This window comes from Eulemur rufifrons, chromosome 1 (assembly GCF_041146395.1).
Source record: "Eulemur rufifrons isolate Redbay chromosome 1, OSU_ERuf_1, whole genome shotgun sequence".
In the NCBI taxonomy this organism is placed as follows: Eukaryota; Metazoa; Chordata; class Mammalia; order Primates; family Lemuridae; genus Eulemur; species Eulemur rufifrons.
In genome coordinates, this window is record NC_090983.1 from 20,683,734 (window position 1) to 20,710,708 (window position 26,975).

Consider the following 26,975-nt stretch of genomic DNA (forward strand, 5'->3'; position numbering starts at 1 on the left):
CTCACTAACAGTGCACCTAGAGACCGAAGAGCTTTGATGAAGATGCGCAAGGAAAATAATGGTGTTTCAGGCCTGCCAACTCAGTGTCTATTCTGCAGCCCATGGATCAAGGAGTAATTTTGACTTTCAAATTGTCTTTTTTTTTTTTTTTTAAAATGTCTTTTTTTAATTGTAAAACTAACATACTGTCCAGTTACATTTCTCCCAAAAAACCACAAACTGGGTAGTAACTAAATCTCTAGGCAATATATTCAAAGCTAAGAGAATTCAAAAATTAAAAAAACAAAACAAGTCCTCAGATCCAGTGGTGGAAGCCCTGCCACCTACAGGCTGGTCAGTACAGTGGTACTCCTGGACTCCAGGAGGCCGGAAGACATCTAATAACCCCACTCAGAACATTTACTTCAAGTAGCCTTTTTCCAGTTTCCATCTCATGAATTAAGGTAATATTTTGTTAACTCTACTTCAGAAAACTTTTTACAAGTTTTTTTATGACAACTTTTAAAAGGTCACTAAAGTTAACTGGGCAGTAAACTAGATAGAAACCGCTTTACAAAAAAGACGGAAAGCCCAAAATGCCTCTTTGTATGGAGAACCCACAGTTCAGTTTTATTTAGAGCAAAGAAAAAAGAAACTTTCAATCATACTAGAAGAAAGTCAGCCATAGCTTTGGAGTCTGTACTCAAACTATGTGTGCAATGAGGACCATATTCTGCTAATACAGTGGATTGATGCTGCATTTGTCTTACTGTTTGTCTAATATTAACAATTATAAACAGAGCAGTGCAACTATTAATAGTATTTGGAGCAATCCTTATAGTGTTACACAGTGTCAGGCACAACGTTTCACTTCTCTTCACACCTCTGATTCTCTCTGTGTATCCTGGGCTTCCTCCTCTTCTGTACAGTCATTTTTGCTATTGAAGGTCTTGAGAATCTCCTCAGGAGCTTTCCCCTTGATCATACTGGCAACAGTCTTGCATGTAACATCAAGCAAATCTTTGATGTCTGAGTACTTTGCAGCCAGTGTTCCTTGGTCAGCTTTCAAGAATTCTTGGCCCCAAACAGGGATATGGTCTGTTCACTTTTCTTCATTCTCATCATCCTCAGGAAGAGGAGGATCATCCTTGTGGCGGGTGCACCACTGAATGACCTTTTTCAATATTGCTGCATTAACATTTGGTAGAGGAACTGGGTCATCATCTTCTTCATCATCCATTCCCAGATCTTCCAACATGAGTCTTCATAGTCACAGCTGTTTGGCAGTTTCCACATGAACTTCAAATCTCTCTCCATCAGAACTCCGTAGCTTAACTGAAGGCCTGGTGTTCGGTCTCAGAGATGGCTGGCAGAAGGCTGATGGGAGCTGGGTGATGTCTGCACAAGAAGAGAAAGGTGGAGGACAATGTTAATCCAGGTCTTCTTATTTAAGAAATATGTTTTATAAGGCTATATCGCTGCCATAGATAGTGATTCCTCTGATGGATCTGGACAAAGTAAATTGAAAACCTCCGGAAAAGATTCACCATTCTGATGTCATTAACATCATTTGTGATTCACGGGAGGAGTTCAAAATAGCAACATTAACAGGAATTTAGAAGAAGTTGATTCCAGTTTTCATGGATGACTTGGAGGAGTTTAAGACTTAAGTGGAGGAAGTAACTGCAGGTGTGGTGAAAATGGCAAGAGAACTAGAATCAGAAGTGGAGCCTGAAGATGTGATTCGGTTGCTGTAAGCTCACGATAAAGCTTTGAACAGATGAGTTGTTTCTTATGGATGAACAGAGAAGTGGTTTCTTGAGATGGAATCTACTCCCGGTGAACTGTTGAAATGACAACTGAGGGTTTAGAATATTACGTAGACTTAAAGGCAGCAGCCTTTGAGTCCAGTCTTGAGAGAAATCCTACTCTCAAGATAGTACCAAACAGCGCCACATTCTACAGAGAAATCTTTTGTGAAAGGAAGAGTCAAAGGATACGGCAAACTTCAGGCAAACTTCATTGTTGTCTTTTTTTTTTTTAATTTCAAAATATTAAGGGGGTACAAATGTTTTAGGTTACACGCATTACTTTGGTAATGCTTGAGTCCTGGCTATAAGTGTGCCCATCACCGAAATAGTGTTCACTATACCCATCAGGTAGGTTTTTAATCCTTCGCCTCCTTCCCCGCCGCGTGTCCCCCCCCCCCCCCCCCCCCCGTTGATTTCCTCTGAGTTTTACTTACCTCTGTGTACATGTGTATTCGTCAATTAGTTCCAATTTAATAGTACATGTGGTGTTTATTTTTCCATTCTTGAGATACTTCAGTTAGGAGAATGGTCTCCAGTTCCGTCCAGATGTTGCAAAAGGTATTTTTTTTATTTTTATTTTTATTTATTTATTTATTTATTTTTGAGACAGAGTCTCACTCTGTTGCCCGGGCTAGAGTGAGTACCGTGGCTTCAGCCTAGCTCACAGCAACCTCAAACTCTTGGGCTCAAGCGATCCTCCTGCCTCAGCCTCCCGAGTAGCTGGGACTACAGGCATGCACCACCATGCCCGGCTAATTTTTTGTATATACATATTTTAGTTGTCCATATAATTTCTTTCTATTTTTAGTAGAGACGGGGTCTCACTCTTGCTCAGGCTGGTCTCGAACTCCTGACCTCGAGCGATCCACCCACCTCGGCCTCCCAGAGTGCTAGGATTACAGGCGTGAACCACCACGCCCGGCCTGCAAAAGGTATTAATTCATCTTTTGTTATGGTGGAGTACTATTATTTTAAGAAATAGCCACAGCCACTCAACATTCAGCAGCCACCTACCCTGATCAGTCAGCAGCCATCGACATTGAGGCAAGACCCTCCATCAGCAAAAAGATATGACTCGCTGAAGGTTCAGATGATTGTTAGCACTTTTTAGCAATAAAGTATTTTTTAATTAAGGTATATACATTTTTAGATGTAATGCTATTGCACACTTAATAGACTACAGTATAATGCTAACATAACTTGTATATGCACTGGAAAACAAAAAATTTGGTGAATATTGCGATATTTACTTTATTTCAGTGGTCTGGAACCAAACCTGCAATATCTCTGAGATGTACTTATATTTTATTCAGTAAATTCTAAGAAGCCAGAGAATGTTTAACATATTTTGAGCTTCATTCCAGATGGCTAATTATTTTTGTTTTAACAACATCTAATTGCTAAAAGGGAAGGTTGTAGGTACCTGGTCAATTCATTTATGTGGAAAATCTTAACCACGCTGGGTAAGTCATTTTTATTGTACTTAATTGTAACATCAGTTTTATTTTTATGAAGATGTTTATTATTAATGGTATTTTAAAAGACTAACCTTTATAATAAAGAAAAAGTTTTGTTTTTGTGAGTGTGTTTTTAGAAAGTTAATTTCTATTGCTGGAATATGCACATATCTGTAAAATGAACAAATGTTTGGAGAATATTTCCTTTGTTGAAAAGTTAACAATAAACCAATTCAGTGGAATGCATACACACACTCCCTTATTTTCAGCCTATAATGTATTAATTGAAAATTTCAAATCCATTTAACATTTCTTATAAACCTTGGTAAATACTGTGCTTAATTTTTCTTTTTTGCTGTGGTTTAAGAAAACTTTAGTATCCCTTTAAGTTGAAAGCCTAAAAGTGAGTACTTATTACCCAGAAAATACCATTAGAGAAGAAAGTAAAGAAATGAGAATCAGAAGCTAGTTTATTTCGTAGAAACTTCGCATCAGTTCAAGCTTATCCAGTTACTGTGGGTCCTATCTAATTATCATAATTTTATTTATGTGCATGACATTAAATTAACATAAAGTAGAAAGGTGAAAATATGACAAACTTTAGAGTACTAGGGAGGAGAAAGCAAGCAGTTTGCTAATCAGCAATATGTTTCAGAGTGTGGAATGTTAACAGAAGACACTTTGATCATTTGAAGAGGTGACATGAAAGAAAAATAGCAACTGTTTAGCAACCTAAAAAGAGATTCTGCTTTTTTTTCTCCAGATTGTCCCTCTATCTCTATTTGACTGTTCTCATGTGACTCTTCCATTCCACAATTGTCTTTATGTTATTTTATGAGCTTTTTTCGTTTAATGTATTTTTGTAATTACCATGTAGAATTAGAATGGGGGAATTTTTAGAAGGTTTTTATGTGGATACTTTGTTGCTGATGGCAGGGAAATGTGTGTGTTTCTGTTTGCCCACTTTTCAGGTGATTGTTTAAAAAAATTCACATTTGTATCTTGGTAGATGCTCCTGAGTTCATTTGGAACTGATTTTAATATAGAGCCAAAGTTGCCAAATGTATGTTAGCTTGCTCTAGAAATGTAATATTTGCACTGTTAGGAACCCTGGGAAAATGTTTTTTATTGGAATTGGGCAATTGATTTGCAACATTATAATGCTTGCTTTTAAGCCCATTGAACATTTAAAGTCATTTTTGTTAATTTAGGAACATAAAAATGTATGTTGCATGTGGATTTAATTTTTAAGAAAACTTTACGGTAAGTTATTGTATTTGTGAAATAGCCCAAAACATGGGAAAAGAAATATATAGAAATAAAACGCGAAAAAGAAATCTAGCATTATTATATTTAGGGGACTTAGTGATTTCTATATTGTCAAACCAATAGAGGAAAAAATTCATTTCAGAGAAGAATATTGGGGCTAGGGGTGGAAGGATAGAGATTTCTTTTTCCCTAAAGAAGCACGTCACAAAACTAATTGAACACAGCACTGTATATGTAACTTAGTTATTTTTGGTTTGTTTTCTCTTCATGAGCTTAGGTACTGTACCCCTGCTCTCTATTTCAGTGCCTAGTAATAGTGGTGTAATTTCAAGAGAATTTTACTTTCATCCCACTGCATTAATAGTATCCTTCGTAAAGCCTGACATTGTTTTACAAAGGAGTGATATCTTTTATTTTATAGCTAGAGATTTTACAAAAGACTTTAAGAGTTAACTGATACTTAAATGCAATATGTAATCAAATATGAAAGATGAATGTCAGATCTTTCCACACTAGATTAAGCTGAAGAGACTATAGCATTAAGTAGTTTGAGGATGATATTTCTCACCTTCTGGGAAAAGAAACAAAAAGAAGACTGAGGGATGGGACACTTGAGACCAGTTTCCCAGACCTAACTCCTTTGTCAGGGCTCACTTTCATTGGGAGCTGGCCACAGAGAAGCATACTTCCAAAGCTATTTTATTTCTTCCTTCAAAAGACAGCCTGTAAGGTCCACTCACCCATATTAGGATTTATTAGGTTATGATGCAGAAGACACAGAAAGTTCAAAATGGGAAGGGAATTTTAATTTTAATGTTATTTAATAATTGTGTCTTAATAGGAAAGTAAAATTAATATTGTCTGCCTTTAGTTTGTTTCCCTTGCCTTGTGCCCTATTTTAATTCACTTTTTCCCCCACATCTTCTTGTTCATCTTCAAAAACAGGTTGTAAAGTCTAAAATAAAGTTACAGTATTTCTTTCTTCTTTTTCCTCACGTTTCTTCTCCCTTCACTATAGCAGTGAGCCACAGTTATAAAATTATTGCATATATCTGCAGAGTGTTGAAATAAGGAAGACAGTGAAAGAGAAAGATTGAAAACCCTTTGTGATTTGTCAGGATATATCATTTTTAAATGGAAGCTCCATTTCCTATAGTTAAGTTGCTAATGAGTGGTGATTACAGTCTTGAACCAGGGCATAAGAATTAAATGCTGATTCTGTGGGTTGTTTTGAATAGGCTGCTACTGACCCCTTTTCTGCCATTTTAAACAGATTCCTTTGAGCAAATAAGGTGAATGTAAGCTAAATGTGTCAGGATAGAGTAACTGCCAATAAGATAACAGTTTTTGGCAGTTTACATGGTTTCACTGGGTAGTCTTTGGCTTTAAACAATTTTGTTTGTTTCAAACAATGCCCAAAAACCATTTTCATGTTTTCAAAAAGGGTTTTTTCACAAATGAAATGATTACTTTAAAAACTTTGTTATGATCAGGTGATCTTTAGCCAGTGTTCTTTATTTGATATCTTGAAGTGAATTTTGAATATGGGTTGCTAATAGAGCCTTTGTTGTCTGTATTCAAGAATGACCATATTTTTTGATAGCTCAGAACAATTCGTACATATGTAATTTATTAGCTCATGAGCAACAACTGCAAGGGAAAAAGATTTAAGTTTTACCTTATCTTGAAGACAGAATTTAAAACGTCTGTATCTTCCCTTCTTTCCTTGATGCTTTTTAATTTTTTCTTTTTTTCCCCATTGTTTTACTAGGGTGACATACCTTCTGTTGAATACCTTTTACAAAATGGAAGTGACCCAAATGTTAAAGACCATGCTGGATGGACACCATTGGTAGTTCTCTGTTTGTTTTCTATTCTCATTCTCTTTATGTTTATAGTTCTTGTAGTTTATAGTTTTGTAGTTGTTCATGTATCATCCTCTGCCATACATTTTTTAGTCAGAAGAATTTATGTTTTCACCAAGTATGAGAAAATGATTACTTCCCATCTAGCTTTTCATTTGTGACAGGCAAAAAATTGGCTACCTTTTGACTGACTACCTTTAGATTTAGGAATCCAGTGACTGCAGAGTTTAGCTAATGTGTGGAGGTAACTGCTACAACTGACATCAGGCTCCATTCTGCAGCATTGCATGTCAGATTTCTTGCAACAAAGAGAGATCCGAGGAACTGGCATAGAAGTGTGATCACAAGGCAGGGATTCCTACTGAGGGTCTGCCTTAGCCTCACTGATAACCTATCCAATTGCAAATATATAGAGGCAGTAGAATTCTTGGCTCACATTGAACATTTTTAAAAGGCTTATTATTACTAAAAATGCAGTGTGAAGAATACTCTGTATAAAAAATGGCACAAATACTTGGAAACAATTGCTATATGGGCTAATTACAGTAGGACAATAAACATGAGATTTGAATGCAGCCACAGAAGTGTAAACAAATGAGTGGATGCCTTTATCCTCTAAACTAGAAAAGCAGCACAGACATTAGGAGACTCTCAATAGGCCAGGTGCAAAAAAGGTTTAAACTTATGTATCATGACTTCTTGCCAAATTTTTAAGCTGTGAAGGTTTAGTTTGGATCAGAATCACTTGTTGTTTGGACTCTACAGGCTGGCTAACCTTTTCAAAGAAAGGGTAATATATAAACATAAATATATACATATATATATATTTTCAAAGAAAGGGGATTGATTGATTGATTGCCAGTATGGCAAATTATAGTAAACATTGGTGCATATTTTAGAGCAGTGGTCCCCAACCTTTTTGGCACCAGGGACTGGTTTCATGGAAGATAATTTTCCATGGACCGGGGTGGGGGTGGGTAGGTGGGCATGGTTTCAGGATGATTCAAGCACATTACATTTATTGTGCACTTTATTACTATTATTATTACATTGTAATATATGATGTAATAGTTATACAGTTCACCATAATACACAATCTAATGCCACTACTGATCTGACAGGAGGCGGAGCTCACGCAGTGGTGCAAGTGAAGGGAAGGGGCTGTAAATACAGAAGAACCTTGGCTTGTGCCCACTGCTCACTTCCTGCTGTGTGGCCCTGGGTTCCTGACAGGCCACGAACTGGTACCGGTCCGTGGCCTGGGGGTTGGGGGCCACAGATTTAAAGGGTGTGATGCTTACTTTGGATTCCTTTCTAGAAGTAGACCTACAGATGTTGAGTGTAGTATCCGTGATTATGAATTGAAATAGACATACTTAAAAAGTGCAGTATGTGAGAGATTTATTAGAATACAACACAGAAGCATTTTTAGCAGCAGTTCATAAGGACGTAAGGAAAGATTTGAACTTAAGGCATCTTTGAACATTTCATTGTTATCAATTTTGTCATTCATTCAATAAACTTTTTTAGAATTCCTACTCCATGTTATCTGTTATCAGTGACACTAGCCATTCAGTAATCTGTAGCTTCAGCAAATAGCTTGGCTTGTAAATACTTCTAGGATATTCACTTTGTTGAGTGGTTATGTGGATGTGCTGGTGCACCACAGGTATATGACTAAACACCTGATTTAGTGAATTCTCTGCAGCCTTGGAGAATTGATTTTATGCCTTGATCTGTTTGTTAAATACTAAGTCTTTTTTTTTCTTAATGTTTTAAAGTTATTGTAGGAAAATTTAGGAGCTATATAGGTGGTTTCAAGCTATATTTTCTTCTTTAAAAAAGAGCTCTTTGGCCTCTTTGACCCAAGGCTCAAATGAATAAACTTTTCTTTGTCCGTGAGTTGCACAGATCTTGATCACCATGTATTGTATCACAAAGATTATTTAATAGTGGCTTTTACTCTTTGAACAATTGGTCTGTATGAGTAAGAATAAATTTACTGACTGAGGTTCACATTTATTTTTCTATAGTATGATGTTGTTATAATATCATCCATTGTTCTTTCTCATCACTTCTCTCACTCTTTTTTGTTAAACAAATATAATTAGCATGAAGCCTGCAATCATGGGCACCTGAAGGTAGTGGAACTATTGCTCCAGCATAAAGCATTAGTAAACTCTACCGGGTATCAGAACGACTCACCGCTTCATGATGCAGCTAAGAATGGGCATGTGGATATAGTCAAACTGTTACTTTCCTATGGAGCCTCCAGAAATGCTGTGTAAGTAGTTCAATTTAAATTGACTCGAATTCCTGAATCAAGGCATGTGATGAAGCAGAGACTAATACTCAAAATTGATGGCTTTTTCTCTTTACATTCATAATGAAAATTAGATGTCATCATCAGGTTCTGTATTTAAAATCAGCATGCATGCCCTTTTCCCTCATGATACAATTGGTGCTCTGTATCTGTGGGTTCTGTATCCAAGTATTCAACCAGCCGTGGATCAAAAATACTCGGGGGGGGGGGGACCCAATAAAAAACAATAGAACAACTAAAAAACTACAAATAAAACAATACAATATGTCAAATATTTACACAGCATTTAGATTGTATTAAGTATTATAAGTAATCTAAAGATTAAGTATATGGAAGGATGTGTGTAGGTTATGTGCAAATACTACATCACTTTACATAGGAGACTTGAGCATCTGTAGATTTTGGTATCCACAAGGGTCCTGGAACCAATTCCCCATGGATATGGAGGGACAACTGTGCCTTTATATTTGACATATTTGAGGGAGATTTGCTGTCTTAATTCAGAAACAATTGTCAAATTAATTTTGGAAGCTTTCATTTTATGGACAAATTCTCTTGGTGTTTATATTCTGTAGTTTGATTCATACTTATTAATAAGAATGATTATTATCGAAGTAATTATTTCACATGCTTCCTAACACTTCAGAATTATTTTAAATATTCCATTCCTTTCATACATTTTCTGCGTACTTCATATAACAACAGTTAAAGTACATAAGAATTCTGATATTGGACAAGGGCAGTTGAATTATTTCTTAGACTTTTCATATCATTCAAATGAGGCTCTGGGTAAATTGTTTTTCAGTGTCAGGACACAGAGATGCATTAGTGAATGCCGGCAGCTGCATTTTAAAATTGCTATTCAAGAGTGTCAAGCAAATGCCATATGTAGATATTTTTATCTTTAATCTGTAACTTGGTTCATGTCTCCCTATATATTTTATTCTTTTCAGTTAATCAGATAGTTGAAATGAAAATGGAACAATTGCCTCTCTGTGTCCCAGTTGCTTCTATAGGTTTGAAAAGAGCACACAAAAGTCAGACTTACCCTAGTTACAGAGGAAAATAAGAATTACAAAATGCAGAACTGACAAGTTGTCATTTTTTCTTGGTAACCACTTAACATAATTGTAAAACAAATTAATAACACAGAAATGTACCATACTTTGGTGCTGTTAGTGTTAGTAAATGTGTCTAATTTCTTTTATTTCTCATCATAAGTTGTACCTGGGGCAAACTCAGGTGATGTATGTGTTCTTCTTTTTTATTTTTCTGTCTGTGTGTGTGTGTGTGTGTGTGTGTGTGTGTGTATATCTGTATACGTGTACTTAACAGAGATATCTATCACCTATACAAGGACCTAACAGATATGACCCTCCTATGGGTGTAGCAAGCCATTTGGTAAAGCAAGTCGTTGCTTGGGTCAGGTGAAACTGAATAGTTTCCATCCCAGGGTTCTTAAATCAGCCATGACTACTTTAATGAATGGAGCACTGGTCAGGGCGTTAGGGAATCCAGCTTTTATTTGTGACTCCATTATTGACTTTATAGCTTCAGGCAGGTTAATTTCTGTGCCTTGGTGTCCTCACCTATAAAACATGGGTGATGCCTGCTGCGTTTCTATTTCTTCAGAGCACAGTGAGGATTAATGAGCCAAAACACAGAACCTGTCTTGTGGTTTGTACACCATGATTCTTCACTGCTCTGTGAGAGCTTATTAATATACAAGGAGTGGGCAGGAGACAGTGAGTCTGCCTTCACAGGTGGCTTTGCTGTTGTTTTAGATAGGCTTACCTAGTGAAGTGGCTATCTCTAGCCCCACAATGTCCAGTAGACCTTTCTGTGGTGACAGGAATGTTTATGCTGCACATTCAGTAGCCACTAACCACCCGTAGCTATTGAACACTTGGAAATTGGCTAGTACTACTGAGGCACTAAATTTTAATATGCATTTAATAGGCACGTGTGTCAGTGACTACTGTGTTAGACAGCCATTCCATACAGTTAGGATTGCTGGGCAGGAGGGATTGCTGTTGGGTGAAGGACAGAAGGGCAGATGCAGGTGTAGGTTTAGTCCTAGGGTATAACGGTGTGGTGGCTGTTCCTAAGCATTACAGTTTCTTATCCAGACTATTGGTCATCATACTTAAGTATTTTCCTGTGTTTTTTGTTTTTTGTTTTATTTTGTAGTAAGTGTTGTTCGCCTGATTGGCTTTACACATTTCCTAAGTGATCTCCTTCTTTTCAGATTACCTTTCTTTAATTCATTTCCCGTACCACAGCCTGAGTGCTTTCAAAAAACGCAAGTCTGGCCAAATTGCTTATTTGCGTAAAACCCTTCAATGACTTTGTCTTAAAGCCTAATGTTTTTAAAATAAAGGGGGAACTCTATGTTCTCCCAGACCCTTCCAAGTGCCTAGCATAGTCTATGCTCACAATTGTTTGTAGAGTGAATTAGTAAGTGTTTGAATGAATGAAGATACTGGGTATTTTTTCCTCTCTTTTGATAAAAGGTGAGATGAGATGAAAATAGGAATTGCCTCTTTCTGCCCCCAACTTCACTAAGTGTGACAAGTTTTTGTGAGCTGCACCTTTTCTAGGGCTGTAGAATTGGTTCCTGGGAGCTGTTAAAATAAATTTTGTGTGCTTCCTGAACAGAATTCTTAGCCTTGTGCCCAACTGGCATCCCTAGCATGTTACTTTTTGTGGGATTTTGGCTACCCAGAGTAATTCCTATATACAGCCTTGACACTTTTTTTTTTTTTTTTTTTTTTTTGAGACAGAGTCTCACTCTGTTGCCCAGGCTAGAGTGAGTGCCGTGGTGTCAGCCTAGCTTACAGCAACCTCAAACTCCTGAGCTCAAGCAATCCTCCTGTCTCAGCCTCCCGAGTAGCTGGGACTACAGGCATGCGCCACCATGCCCGGCTAATTTTTTTTTTTTTCTATATATATTTTTAGCTGTCCATATAATTTCTTTCTATTTTTTAGTAGAGGTGGGGTCTCGCTCTTGCTCAGGCTGGTCTCGAACTCCTGAGCTCAAACGATCCGCCCACCTCGGCCTCCCAAAGTGCTAGGATTACAGGCGTGAGCCACCGCGCCCGGCCGCCTTGACACTTTTAAGGCCTCCCCGCACCACACACATCTACCACCCCCTCAATGTCCTAGATATGGTCCTTCTAGAATTAAGTAGTGACAGGTAATAGTAGATGAAGTTCATTCCTGTCCCTTCCTCCATTTCTTAAGGAGATTATGGGATGGGGATGGGGCATGGAGACTGTGGGGTTTTCATTGCTCTTCTTTTTTTGCCGGAAGCTCTTACTCCTTATAAGCCATTAATATCTTAGATTCTGGAATCTGAGCTGGCAAGCATATTTTCTTTTCCTTTCTCTGCTTATATTAATATCTCTTTAATTCTTAATGGAACTCTTTTCTCAATAACTAGGGATAGACTCTTCCCATACCTAGAGGAAGGGTAAGAACCAGAAAGGGCAAGAGCCATTCTTCTTTCCGTCTCTGGTTAGGGCTTGCTACTTTGACTAATTGAAGAAGCAGCTTCCTTTTGCTTATTCCAGATTTCTAAATGGCCTCCTTTCGCCTTGAACGGACATTTTGGCTGTCTCCTTCATTACCTCAAGACTGGTGTCTTCTCCTAGATGCCTTTCTCACTGGTTTTGTCACACTCCCTCCATCGCTCCTCACTTTATCGTCTCCCTGGTTCTGTCTGGCTGCTTATGTTCTAGTAGGAGTGAACAGATGGTTAAATCACTGATTATAGAACAGTGTGATGCATGTGTTTATAGCATAGTTTCCAAAATTCTGTGAAAATCTAGAGTAGGGGCTGCAAGTAAGACTAGAAGAAGTTATGAAAGGGTTTCTGGAGGAAGCAGCACTCCAACTGAGTTGTTGAAGAAGAAAAAGAATGGGGATATGGGCTTTTCAGGAAGGTAAGATGCCAGGTGCTAAGGTATTCTAAGGCTAGACTGTTTGTTCATTCATTCTAGGAACTTGGTAATGATATAAGCCAGGAAGGAAAGGGAGGAGGAGGAGGAGGAGGAGGAGGAGGAGGAGGAGGAGGAAGATGAGATAGATAAGAGGCCAGAAAAGGTGGGCAGGGACTGTGAAACACTGTGTGGTTAAGGGATTCCAATTTTAAATTAAAAACTTCTTCCTCCATGCTAGGCAGGGAGCTCAGTTAAGAGATGTGTCCAGGGATCCAGGGGAGGAGTTATGAGAGCCTGAATTAAAGTAGTGACAGTAGCAGTGGGAGGGGGAGGGAGGAGAAATCAGCTCCGTTAACGCATTCTTTTGGATTAAGTTTGATTTACTGTGTCAAGTTTTAAAAATACCACATTGATTGGTGTTGATTGAATGTTGATTGAAATTAGGAAGGTATATAGATTACAGTGGATTAATGAAGTTGGTTTCTCACTCAGGACCATGTTTCTCCATTTATTTAAGCATTCTGTTATTTATATCTTAAAGTCTTTAATATGTGTGTGAGTATACACATGCATGTAACTATTAATATTTATTGAGGTTATTCTAAGTACAGGTTGAGTATCCCTTATCCAAAATACTTGAGATTAGAAACGTTTCTGATTTTGGATTGTTTCAGATTTTGGAATATTTGCATATACACAATGAGATATTTTGGGGGTGGGGTCCAAGTTTAAACATAAAATTCATTTGTTTCATATACACCTCATACACATAGCCTGAAGGTAATTTTATACAATGTTTTAAAAATAATTTTGTGCATGAAAAAAAGTTTTTGTTAAGTACTTATATGTGGAATTTTGTACTTTCGGTATCATGTCAATGCTCAAGAAGTTTTGAATTTTGGAGCATTTTGAATTTCACATTTTTGGATTAGAGATGCTCAGCTTATATAGTATTTGAGTCTTCTGTTGCCCTAGTGAACTGAATGTTCTATTAATACAATTTGTTATTCCTGACATATAGAAAAGCTGTTGATTTTGGTACATTTCTATCCAGCCAACACCTAATTCTAAGGTTCTAATTATTATTTATTAACTTTCATCTATTCATTTGTCAAAGCTTCCAGGACAATATTATAAATAATGGTGGTAGTTGGCTTATTTCTTTAGTTCTGTAGCTTTACAGTCAATATTAATATCAGTGTTAAAAATAAAGGTTTCTGTCCTGTGGAAGCTTTCTTCTATGTATTTAAAAAATTTTTTTAACAAGACTATATTTTATTTTATTAAATTATTTTTAGCTTATACTTAGATGACCTTACACTTGTTACTGGTTGATGTCATTAGTATATTTTTAAATATTAAACCATTCTTCCTTTCCTGGGATAAACTTGACTTTGTGTTATTCTTTAAAGAAATATTTTACATCCGTTTTCTAGGGTTTTGTTTAGGAATTCTGGATTCATGTTTATAAGTTAGAATGATTCATGATTTTATCTTTCATTTTTTGCCCTCAGATTTTGACATCAAAGTTATATTCATAGCTTCAAGTAATCAGATTGCTTTCCACTTTTTCTGTTCTCTGGACTGTGAATAGGGTATCTTACAGAAATAAGCCCCGTCCCCCCTTGACACATGTTATCTATTTTGATAACTTACATATTATATAATTTTAAGAGATATCACCAATTTTATTTAGTTATCACTGTGAAATACTAATGTATTAATAGTAGAATACGGGCACTAAGGAGAAGATGGACTTTTTTTATCCCGTTAAGTTTATCCTTAACATATTAACTGCCATATGAGTTGTATTTAACAACGGGTTAAATAGTTTTGAGCCTGGGGCCTCATGAAGCATGTGTAACTCATGTCCGTCTATTCACCTTGGGAGCCGTGAGAACTGTTTTTTGAGTTGCATGTAACTCACAGAAAACAAGAAAAATAACAGTTTTTTTTTTTTTTCATTAAATTAGAAAGGATCATTTTGTTTCTGAAGTTTTTATTCTATTTTTTTAATAAAACACTGTGGCCCCAAGGGAAAATTTTTTTTCTAGTGTGGCAGTCAATGTGTTAAGTAGTGCCTGTGGACTCAAAAAAGTTTGCCTATTTTGCGGTTTTATCTGAGGCCATGATTTTTAGGAAGATTCCCGTGAAGACCATCTTACTGATGCTTAACATGGGCCACACCAGTGAGCCAGAGTCTGTGAGGAAATACTGTCCCTGCTGTGTTCCCCACGTGCCTATCAAACCTATAAACCCTGAAGTCTTCCTTTGTGTATTTGTTTAGTCAAGTGTTGTGGTAGTCTTTGCGTCCTGAATGCTAAACAGTACTCTCCTTGTTTTCACATACTTCAAGGCCCTGGGAGTTGAAGTAGGCCTGTAGACCAGCGTGTCCATCCGTGTTCATTGCACTCTAGACATGAGGAGGTGTGGTTAATGGAGTTATTGGAAACATGTTTGATAAAAGACCTGTGTCCTCAACCAAATGCAGATTCTTCTTACTCAGTATTTGGTATATTTTGATCGGCTTTATAACTTTCCTGCTACTATAAGAATTTTAGTTTGAATTATTTCAGTTGGGAGTGAAGCAAACTAAAAGAGAGGACCATAAAGAGTTTTGGAATATGGTCCTGGGGGAGAGAGAAAAACTAAGGTAAAATCCAGCCTCAGAGTTAGTCCTGGTTGTTTTCAGGAGAGAGAAAAGTTTGTATGAGACAGTTAAGGGATCCAGGTTGCATTCTGATACGTTCTGCTATAAGCTGTCATGAAGGGTACTAAGTCCACATGACCTTAAAGATTGGGAAGGCTCAAGAACTATCTTTTCAGTAATGATTTATAAAATGTAAAGATAATCAAGAACCTTTTTGTAGCCCAGGAAGTGCGGAGAGTAAACAACTCGGTCATATAATTAGGCATTAAATGTTTATTGAAGAATAGACACAGGAAAAAGAAAGAATGGAATATTATCTACTGCAAAGCCAAGTGAATTTAAAAGTATCTTATTGAATATTGGTGGAGGGAAACTTTAAAACCTTATAAGCCAAGGCATGATAGCTAGGAATCAATCATATACGGTACTAATTTGAAATATCACTGATACTCTTTATTTGCCATCTTCATTATTTCATTAAAAAATAAAGGGGCCATCCTGGGCAACATAGCAAGACCTCATCTACAAAAAATTAAAAAAAAATAAAAGTTAGCTGATGTGGTGGTGCGCATCTATAGTTGCAGCTCAGGAGGCTGAGGCAGGAGTTTGGTTTGAGCCTAAAAAGTTTGGAGCTGCAGTGAGCTATGATTGTACCACTGAACTCCAGCTTGGGCGACAAGCAAGACCCTGTTGCAAATAACAACAAAAAAGTAAATAAAGGGGCTTTCATAGTATACCAGTGAAATCTCCAAACCTATTTTTTCCCAAAGAAGATATGTTCTTCAACTATGAATTTTCCCACTGCAGAGTTTTTGGGCCCTAAATCTTTATGATTATGGAGGATTCAAATATACAATAGAAAGTCATACATCTACTTCAGACTTTGTCTTTTGATTTAGTTTTAATATTTTGGCAACTTACCATTTTTATTTATTTTTTATTTTATTGTTTATTTTTGTTGGTGGGTTTTTTTTTTTTCTTTGAGAGGGAGTCCTGGCTATTTTTGCCTTCAACTTGTGATCCTCCTCACAAGTAGTTGGCACTATAGGCATGTGCCATCGTACCTGGCTATTACTGTTTTTTAAAAGTCACATTGTAGTTAGATTACTTTATAATGTACATTGAGCTTTTGCTATGTAAACTTCTGCATTTTTAAATGTCTTATATTTAAATACAGTATTAATTCACCTAACTCTGAATAATTTTTTGTATAAAAATTTACCTCTTGTGAACTAAGAGTCTGTTATCTAAGAGGGAAAATTGGTTCTATTTTGGCCTCAGATAGTGAGAGAAAGGTTTATATCTTTTGTAATCCTTGTTGTCTGGGAAAAGTTATGTTGATAATTGTTCAGAAAGTCATTGGTTTATCCACCTTCCCCGCTGCCTTCTGTACATCCCAGTGTGAACCTAGGATCTAAAGCTGTTATGGGAGTGCGTGGAGAATAGCATGTGTTTTTTTATGGATATATAGGATTTAGAATTTGGTACTACGTCTGCCATTAACAGTTTTCCTTGGAAGGATGTTGAATTCTTAAGTAGAAGATATTATATGGACCACTGGACCTATTAATTGTCCCACTGCCCTAGGTTAATTTTTAAAAAATTAATTGCCTACAACAGAGATATTAGTAGTATACGTTTTATAGCTTTAAAAAACTCTCATGGTCTTTTGAATTACTGTGCTGCTTTTTCCTGCTTCACAGCAAGCAGAGTGACTTGAAAAATTAAATCTGTATGTTTGCAATTTTATAGTTCATAGAGGATTTCATTCATGGACTGTCTTGGTATCTTGTCATGCGTGATAGGTTAGCATTAGTAAAAATGCCTTTTTGCATATGTTTTTGCAGATTGGATGATATGTGTGTACAAGTTTAAATTTGCCCATCTCTTATCCCCTTTTACTAGTGGTGCAACTAATTCAGGGCATAGTTGTAGGCAAGTGTCTATCATATCATTTCTGAGGGGAAAAGGACTGTATTCTGAACTGTGCCTTTGGGACAAAGCTGAAACATTAAGCACCACAGTTTAACCCTTTGATAAGTAATTGCTTTTCGTCAGTCTTCACTATCAGAAGGAATCATAGTTAGGAAAATGATTTTTCAAAGTTATCTAGTTCATACTCGTTTTCTTTAGATTGTGCTATACAGGAAAATGAAAATCTCTTAATGTTAAGAGTGCATGCTTCTATACTTTCCCTTAGTAAACATCCAAATTGTCATTACAAAGCATACATATAGAGTGTATCATAAAATTGGGGAAAATGAAGATGAGAGATTAACATTCGGACATAACTTATTATGTTTCCTTATCTTCATTCTGTATCTTCCAAAAATACAAATCTAATACATTAATATTAATAGCAGTTATTAAGTTGTTACTATATACCAGGCACTGTTTTAAGAACTTTTGCTGTATTAATTCATTTCATCTTTGCGATAGTACTATAAAGTAGGTTGTGTTATTATCTACATTTTACAGATAAGGAAACAGAAGCACAAGTGGTTTAAGTAATTCCTCTAAAGTCACATGACTTTTGAGTGGCAGAACTGAAATTTAAATTCAGGCAATCTGATTCTGTAACCCTATCTCTTAACTACCGTGCTATACTGATGCCATCTCTCCTGCTTACAGCTGTTTAAGGATGTGTTCAAGGTTTCTGATTGACCAAGTCCAACTCTTTGATACCTCCCTTTCATTCTTATGTAATCTGACCACAGTTTACATACAGTTCCAGAACACTCCATACTCCTGTGGTGTACTCCCTATCCCTCTCCCTCCCTGGGACTCTCTCCCCACTTCTTTTTCTGTCTTTCTTTTCTTTCTTTTTTTCTTGGTGTTTCTGATTTGCCATGCTATCTCACCTAAAGTCCTTCAAACACTTTTCTCTCTGCTGGGGTATTCTTACTCTATTACTGTTTTCTCTCTCTCTCTTTTTTTTTTTTTTTTTTTTTACCCATTCAGGTCTAGGAAGCTTTACCAGACTTCAAAATCCTCTCTATGTATTTCTCTCTGCTTTCCCCCACTGAGTTCTGTGAGGACAGAAACTACCTTTTATCTCATTGGTTCCTTTGTGCCTAAAAGAGTTCTTGGTACATAAAAAGAAAAATAAACAAAATGTATTGAATGAAGGAATATTTTCCAAACTGATTATAAGCTGTGTTTGTAACTTCCCCCTACATGTGTATATATCACTCATTCCATGTGTGTTAAATAAATGATTATTGCTAGTTTTGATAAATATGTAAAGTAATACATGTATCCATTTCCATATAGAATCCACTGTCAGTGTATATAAGTAGCAGTGATCATTATCCTCCAGCATTTCTTAGTTTTTATATAGCAAAAAGCAATGACTTATGAACACTTAATCTTCTGTCAAGGTTTTAAAATTTAAAATCTTCAGTCATATCTTTAAGGATCTTATATGAAACATTTTTCAAATAATAATTTACAATCACAGGTTAAAGGAATAGGGCAGGAATACATTAGAGGAAAAGAACTGGTAAAATCTGCCAATGTGCTTACTGTATTATGAAGGAACAGAAAAAAAATTTAGGGAAAAAAGATATCCTCTTGGTCCAAGATTATGTAAAATGTTTCAATAACCCCCCTCCCCCAAATTATAATTTTTAGGATTTATTGTAGATAAAGTATATTATCTATATATAATCATTTGAAATTCACGTAATTGGAGAGTTTCTTTGAGAGGCACTAAAAATGGTACATATAAAAGGTATTAATATATTGTCATACAGTACATGTAAATTCAGCAGTTTAGATGTTAACTTTTCCTATATTCTGTAAATAGCTTTAATTACATAGGCGTCACATTAACCCATATAATTTAATTAGTAGACATGTGCCTTTCCATTTTCACAGCTACATACTTTCTTTGTCTCTCATGTCCATTGCTTTATACCTGATTATTTCATCAATTTTTCATTTTGTATTTGGCCTTACACATGAGCACACTGTGGGTAGATTCTTCAGCTTGCTAGAAGGCTTTCTTTCACCAGTTCCATACCTTTCAGCAATCATGTTACTTATTTTTTGCTTGGGCTCTTCACATTCAGCCAACATAATCCAGTTTCTAGTCCTGGGCTCAAGGCCATTTTGTTTGCCAGTGTGTATTCTTGACCTCCTTAGAAATCCATTTCATATATCACCTTATTACTTAAGATTTGGCTTACACTTTATCAGTTTGATACTTACTTGTTGAATGACTGCTTGTCCTCAGTAGGATTATAGGCAAGGACAGTGTTTTCTAAGTCTTACATATTCCCCCAAAATACCTAGTTTGAATTTTAAGGCTTGGGTTAAATTATGCTAGAAAACAGAGAACATACTACATTTAAGTATATTTAGACAAAATCGTTCTATAAGCTCTTTTGGTAACCTATTATAATAAAATAGCAAATTAAATTGATATCTATCTTGAGTCTATGATATTGCACTAAATCTAAAAAAAAAAATATCTTCCCTATATAGTGATGGAGAATAACTGATTTATCACTGTCTTCAGTTAGTAATCAGTCACACTAATAGTCCCTGTTACATGTGACAACATGTGACTTTTCCTCCATGTAGTACCTTTTATTTTAAATAAAGGGAATAAATCTATTTACGTGCATTTTGAATTGATTTTTCACAGTAAATCTCTAATCAAAGTGTCAGTCCATTCAAATATATCATTGCGGGAAGAAATCACACTTTTTTGTGCCCAAATAATAAAGAAGAAACCTTACCCCATCTTGTCTTGCTATGGTTTTTGAAGGTACCACATATAAACTTGTATCTAATTCTAAATATCAGTGGTTGGTTCATGACAAAGCAGAAACAGCATGACAGGATTTAATAGGCTCTGTCTCCCATGATGCAGGACTGATGTTTTACTGATTATCTTTCCATCTATAGCACTTACAATGTGCCGCTCAGTTCATTAGCAGTACAGGAGGGCTAAGAGTTTAGTGATTGTGTATAAGCTGAAGACATTCATAATCCAGGTGAAGAAACCACATGTTTTAAGACCATATAAGATAGTAAGCTTTGTGTAGTAAGGACCCTAAAGTAAATTGGGATCCTGCTAGTCATTTTATAAAGCAGTTCTTTAGAAGGCAAAATCATCTTGCTAATTCGGACCATTATTTAATTGGTTATTTTTGGTTTAAAGTCCTCACTAGCTGGTGGTGGTAGTTTGAGAACTATTTCACTTAGCATGTTTTCATGTTGTCATAGTGGACATTTATTTGTATTTGTGTAAAATAACTAGGCTATTGTCATCCAGTTACTATGCATTAGTAAACTGCACTTGGTTGGGCTCTATATTTTATATCTTTGGAGCGTAAAATCTACATTTGTCTTCGTTAAGAAGTCCTTGTGTGTGCAGTGATTTTTTGATAGTATATAGTATGACATATTTTTTGTTGTTCATTCATTTTTGTACTTCGTGGCTTAAGACCTAGAATACTGGTTTTTCAACTCAGATTTTCACTTTTGTATTTATAGCATATGTGTGTGGGGAGATTGTGTAGTTGGTATGGGAGCATAATAATTTAGAGAATGAAATTAGGAAGTATCAAGTATAGCAGATGAGAGCCTTTTGAAATACCCTGAGACTGTCTCCTCTAAATGTAAACAGTGACTTGTGTCACTTTGTTTTAAACCAGAAAGCCGAAGTACAATTGATTGCATTATACCTTGGCTGGAGAAAGATGTTGCCAGAGGAAGGTTACACAGTGTTAGACCTAGCCATGAAGGGGAGTCTGAGAATACAAACTTGTCAGTATTTATCCAGCACTGTGCAAAGAAGAAAGAGTGACGGAACCTGATAGTCACGAATGGCAGTCATTGGAGAAACATTTGCTGTGGTTCATTTCTTGTCCTAATCTGCTAGTTTTCCTTCTCCACTCTGCCAGCAGAACAGCTTTCACCAAGGTCATTAAGGACCTTGTGTCTGAACTCGGTACATGCTTATATCATCTGTGTGACCTCTGTGCAGCGTCAGACAGAGCTGATGCCTTCCTCCTTCTGTCCCCTTAATGTTTCACTCTGTTCCTTCCAGATCTTTTTCTATACATTCAATACAGTTTTCAAAATTGATATTATATACCGTGTTTATAATTTTATATTCTAACACACTGCATTTTCACATGAACTCTAGTGGCCATTATATGTATATACCTTAATCTTAAAAACAAAAGATTATAAAAGAAATGCTCATTTTGAAAACCTATTGCCATAGTATAGTATACTTAAATCATATTTTGGAACCATATGTAAGGAAGCAAAATAGTAGACAGAAGTCCTATAGTTTTAACAAGTTACTTGTAATTGAAAGACTAAGGATAGGCAATATTTAATTTTAGTGTAATTGAACAAGGGGAACATGACCTTAGTCAAAGTCATTGGAACCTGTTCCTCTCTCTTTGTTTTCTCGTCTATAAAATAATAGGATCATCCTGTGATCTCTAAAGTCTTTTCCAGTGTAACATTCTATGATTTGTAAATTAGTGCATGCTGAGAAATTTGTATGAAATTGTTCTTGGAACCATACTAGTTTGTTCTGTGATAGCTGTGATCATTATTTAGTATACATATATGTTAAAATTAATTTTTAAAATACCCTGTTCACTACTTTATTAAATTGTTTGTCATGTGGCTTAATTTTCCTTCTAGTAGATCTAAATGCCTGTCCTGTGAATTTATCTAATTTTGTACTTTGTTTATATAGACTATAGAGCCTATAATAGCCTTAGTAAATGATTTTTATTTGCATTTGAAAGCCTCTTACCCATAGTGATTCATGGTTATGAAGCCATATTTTAAAATATGAATACAGAAGAATACAGAGTTGTGAAAAAATTCGTATGTAAGTAACAGTATATTCAATGAAAAATAATCCTTATAATGATCTGGTATCAATGAAATTTTATCTCTTTGGTCCTTTGAATTCAGCAGTTTTTAATACTAGATCCTTATGCCTAATGTGAGTTCTGAGTCATTATTTTAGTTAAACTTGTATATTATTAAGGACGTTGAAGAAATTGTTCTGCCAGTGTATCTATTTAGTTAAGAATCAAGCCACATGTTTTATTTACTTAAACCCATCTGCACTTATTTTACCAGTAACATATTTGGTCTTCGGCCTGTGGATTATGCAGACAATGAAAATATGAAGTCCCTATTGCTGCTACCAGAGAAGAATGAATCATCCTCAACAAGCCGTTGCTTGGTGGTAAGCATGGATTTAGCTTTGGGACATTTATATGTTTTATTGAAATTGGTTATGAAGGGAACATAATGGAAAAATTTCCAGTTAGCAAATTACTTTCATTCACCAAACAATTATTGAGCACTTCCTGAGTATTAGCTACTGTGCATTCAAAGACATAATCAGAATAAGACCATCCAGAAATATTTACTGAGCCCCCTCTGTATTTTAGGTGGCATTCATGCAACAATGAGTATGACTGATGGGACTCTTATTCTCAAGGAGCTTACCATCTGGGGAGACATAGGAGAGAGACAGACTGTAAATACGTAAATTAATATAAATAAAATAGTTTCAGGCATTTAGAAATGAGTGCTTTGAAGAAGATGATGTAGTGTCACGAGATGGAGGTAGTGGGCTCCTGTGAGGGAGGGGGGTTGTCGAGGAGGGAGGGCCTTTTAGGCGTTGATTTGAATTGAAACCTGACTGCTGAGGTGGGGCTGAAGTTCATTATTGCTGGAGACTAGTGAGGGTCTAAATGGAACTTTCTGATGGGTTATATATGAGATGTGGGAAAAGAATGAAATTAGTATGATCATAGCAGTGGAGTAGACGGAGGTGCCATTTGCTGCCATGGGGAAGGAAATCAAGTTCTGTGTGCCGATTTTATGTTTATAATACATCAAATGGAGATGTTGAGTGATCATTGGATATGTAAATCTGGAGCTTGGGAGAGAGATACAAGCTAAAGTGGAAAGAATGCCTATTCCTTAGGAACGCATAGCTTAGTGGGGAATACAGCTGTAAAAAATTTTACTACAGATTATAATGAATTTATAGTAGAAGCCATTAAAATGTACAGTAGAATCAAATGGAAGAAGCTGCCTTCAGAAGGGATCAGGGAGAACGTCACAGAGAAGGTGCCTTAAGTTGTTAAAAGTTCTGCCTTCTTCAGTTTGGCGGCTTTGTCTTCACTAATCTCCCCTTAATGGTTATAGGAAGATTGCCACAATTCCAGATGAGACAGTGGCCAGCTGAAAAAGAGGCATTAAAGCCTTTACCAGAAGCCTTGCTGTGGACTTCCTCTTGTCTTACTGGTCAGAAGTAGTCAGAAATTGGTTTGACATACCCTGGGGCTAGAAACAGGGTCAGCCTTCAAAGGGTGGATACCTGAACAAAATTGGGCTTCTGTTAGTGGGGAGGAAGTGAGAAATGGATTTCGAGTGGACATTCAGCAATGCCCATTGCAATCAGGTATTCAGGGTGGGGATGATACTCCACATCTAAGGAATAGCTGCTCAGAGACAGCTTTCTAAAGAACCTTAGAAATTTGAGAAACTATGGAGTTAGTGTGAGAGGAACATAAAGTATGTTAAAGAGGAATTCAAGGTGAAAGGTCTTGAATGCCCTGATAAAGAGTTTAGACTTAATGGGCACTTTCAGTGTGTTTTTAACTGGAATGGGACTGTCTGCAGGACAGCTGGGAGTGGGAAGAGACTGAGGACTGATTGGGAGGCTGCGGAAGTAGAGTCCAGGTGCGAAATGCTGAGGACTGAGAGTATAGGTGGGGGTAGTGATGGTGTAGAGAGAAGAAGGGTTTGAGAGAGAGAGACATGGTGGTGGACTTAGCGTATAGTAACTGCTCAGATGGGGGAAGATAAGACAAAGTGGTGTGCTGAGGTCTAGGACCATTCTAGGACAGAGGAGCCTCTTGTCAAGTAAGGGCAGTGGAGTAGTAATTGATGCCATTGTTTAAGATAAGGGGGTAGCCTAGGGTCATAGGTGCTTTCCTGGGCTAGTTACCTTGATATCCCCCAAACCCTTTATCTCCTGCTTTAGACTTCAGCCTTATAAATATGCTCCAAATTATAGTTTTGGTAATGAACTGGAAGAGAACCTAGAAGTCAGCAGTTTAATTTCCTCATTTCACAAATGAGAAAACTGAGACCTAGAGAGGTTGTGATTTGCCCCAGGGTTAACCTGCCAGAAAGAAAGTTTGTTTTTTTAAGAGACCAGTTAGAATTCATTTCTTAAATCTTAGGTCAGTACTCAATTCAGTCTCATCGTACCTAACAGCTATAAGTTGGTACTTATTTTGTTCATTTGTACTGACAAGTCTCCTGGCAGAACATAGCATAACCAAGTTGTCATTTGCCAGTGTTCTTTTATGTAAAAGCTGGAGAAGGATTATTTTAAATGTGTCAAGAATAAAGATATCTTTATAGTATTCTTGGAGTCCGAGGATGGCTATGCCTTTCAGAAAAAAAGGGTTATTATTAAATGTCAGAAACCTGTACTTTCCGCATGTCATGTGGACGTGGTCTGGAAGTGGCATTATTTACTATCTTAGTGACAGATACTTTGCTAAGGAAAAGATAGTGAATGGTATCAAGTCCTTCTAAGTTGAAAGGGTAGTTTCTTCATGTGCAGTCCTTCAGGTGTAACCTCTGAGATCTGCCTCCCCCCAGCCACCACCGGTTCTTCACTCACTGTTTTTCAGCTCCATGGGCTGCCTTGATGATCTTGAGCCTACCAAATGGGCTCCCATTTCTGGTCCTCAGCATTAGCTGCTTTCTCTGCCAGGAAGCATTGTGGGAGCCAGATGTTGCCCTGGCCTGCTTGCTCATGCCCTTCTGCTCCGACTCCAGCGTGGGCTTAGCAGAGAGGCCTCTGTGTCACTGTATATTAAATAGCCGCCTCCCAGTGCTGCTCAACCCCCATCCCCTGCTTGGTTCTGTCATACCACTTACCTGATAATACATTTTTATTTTACTGTTTTTTTTGCTCTCAACTAGAATATAAACTCTGTGAGGGCAGCAACTGACTTTTGTCTACCATAGTAGCCCTGGCTTCCAGATGGTTTCTGGCAAATACTGAGCACTCAATAAGTATATGTTGAATGCACGAATGAGCACTGGAATGTCCTTTATGATACATGTTTGTCCCTGAAACAAGCACAAGTATTTGGTAGCTGAGTCTGGAATTCTTTCTTTCTTTATTTATTTATTTGGGACAGAGTCCCACTCTGTTGCCCAGGCTAGAGTGCCATGGCGTCAGCCTAGCTTACAGCAACCTCAAACTCCCGGGCTCAAGCAATCCTCCTGCCTCAGTCTCCCGAGTAGCTGGGACTACAGGCATGTGCCACTATGCCCGGCTAATTTTTTCTATATATATTTTTAGTTGTCCAGCTAATTTCTTTCTATTTTTAGTAGAGATGGGGTCTCGCTCTTGCTCAGGCTGGTCTCAAACTCCTGAGCTCGAGTGATCCTCCTAGAGTGCTAGGATTACAGGCGTGAGCCACCGCGCCCGGCCTGGAATCTTTTAAATCGGTGATTTCCAAGCTATTCTGAGGAGCTTCTCTAGGGAACATCATGTAGAAGGGAAAAGATTTGAATTCCTCTACTTCCCATTTAGAATTTTTTGTTTGTTTCAAGTAAAGATGAATGGCTTTCAGAAAACTGCTTTATTTATTAATTGATTGATTGATTGAGATGGAGTCTGGCTCTGTCACCTGTGCTAGAGTGCCGTGGCATCAGTCTAGCTCCCAGCAACCTCAAACTCCTGGGCCCAAGCCATTCTCCTGCCTCAGCCTCCTGAGTAGCTGGGACTACAGGCGCACTCCATGATGCCCAGCTAATTTTTCTATTTTTAGTAGAGACAGGGTCTTACTCTTACTCAGGCTGGTCTTGAACTCCTGAGCTCAAGTGATCCTCTCTCCTCAGCCTCCCAGAGTGCTAGGATTACAGGCCACGGTGAGCCACGGTGCCCAGCCTCAGAAAAGCGCTTTAAATTTGAGAAGCAACCATTAATCTTAAAGACTTGAAAAGCTGCTTGCCATGTTCATTTTGGGACTTCTCTGCCCATGATCCTTTTTGAACAGCATGGTTCTTCTTTTTACATTTTTTCTGATTTTTTTCAACTTTATCTTTTATAAACTCAATTAAGAATAATCATTTTATCTAAGAAAAAGTATCCTATCGAATTGTTCTTTAAGAGTTTATTTAATGCTAATGAACATAATGTCTAATTTCTATAAAATTCCAGTGTTGAATCCTTGGGATGTTTTTGAACCTCTTTTGAGCCTTGTGGTTCTGAGACCTCTGCTTATTCAAATCAAACCCCCAGCCCCCACCCCAGCCCCCACCCCAGCCCAAATCAGACATGTGGCTCTGGCAGCTGTTTGCTTTATGTTTTATTATAGCATTCCTTAACTATGAGAAATTAGTGCCAGTTTCTATTTTTTATGCAAATTAAAAAAACTATGATAGGAAAGTGCTTGACCCACTTTGGTGCTTTCCTTGGGTTGGTGGAAATAGTATCATGTGCTATATTTAGAAATGATATCTTTTCACTCTTGTATTTTGTGCAGCAAACTAATTTAGCTGAAGTGGAGTTATATAAATTGAGAAGTAATGTGTTCTATTTAGAGCTATTTTTATGGCTTTTATTTGTATAACTGACAAGAATTTT

The 26,975-nt window shown here is 36.9% G+C and overlaps 1 protein-coding gene and 1 pseudogene across 1 annotated transcript in view; one reads left to right on the top strand and one right to left on the bottom strand.

The window, feature by feature from the left end:
• BARD1 (BRCA1 associated RING domain 1) overlaps positions 1-26,975 on the top strand; it is a 78,285-nt gene that overhangs the window by 30,957 nt on the left and 20,353 nt on the right. Inside the window, exons 4-7 of the mRNA XM_069467495.1 lie at positions 6,288-6,368; positions 8,493-8,665; positions 22,421-22,529; positions 25,362-25,364. Coding sequence (XP_069323596.1) covers positions 6,288-6,368; positions 8,493-8,665; positions 22,421-22,529; positions 25,362-25,364 — 366 coding nt within the window. The remainder of the gene's footprint in view (positions 1-6,287; positions 6,369-8,492; positions 8,666-22,420; positions 22,530-25,361; positions 25,365-26,975) is intronic.
• LOC138380765 (S-phase kinase-associated protein 1 pseudogene) lies at positions 847-5,260 on the bottom strand (annotated as a pseudogene).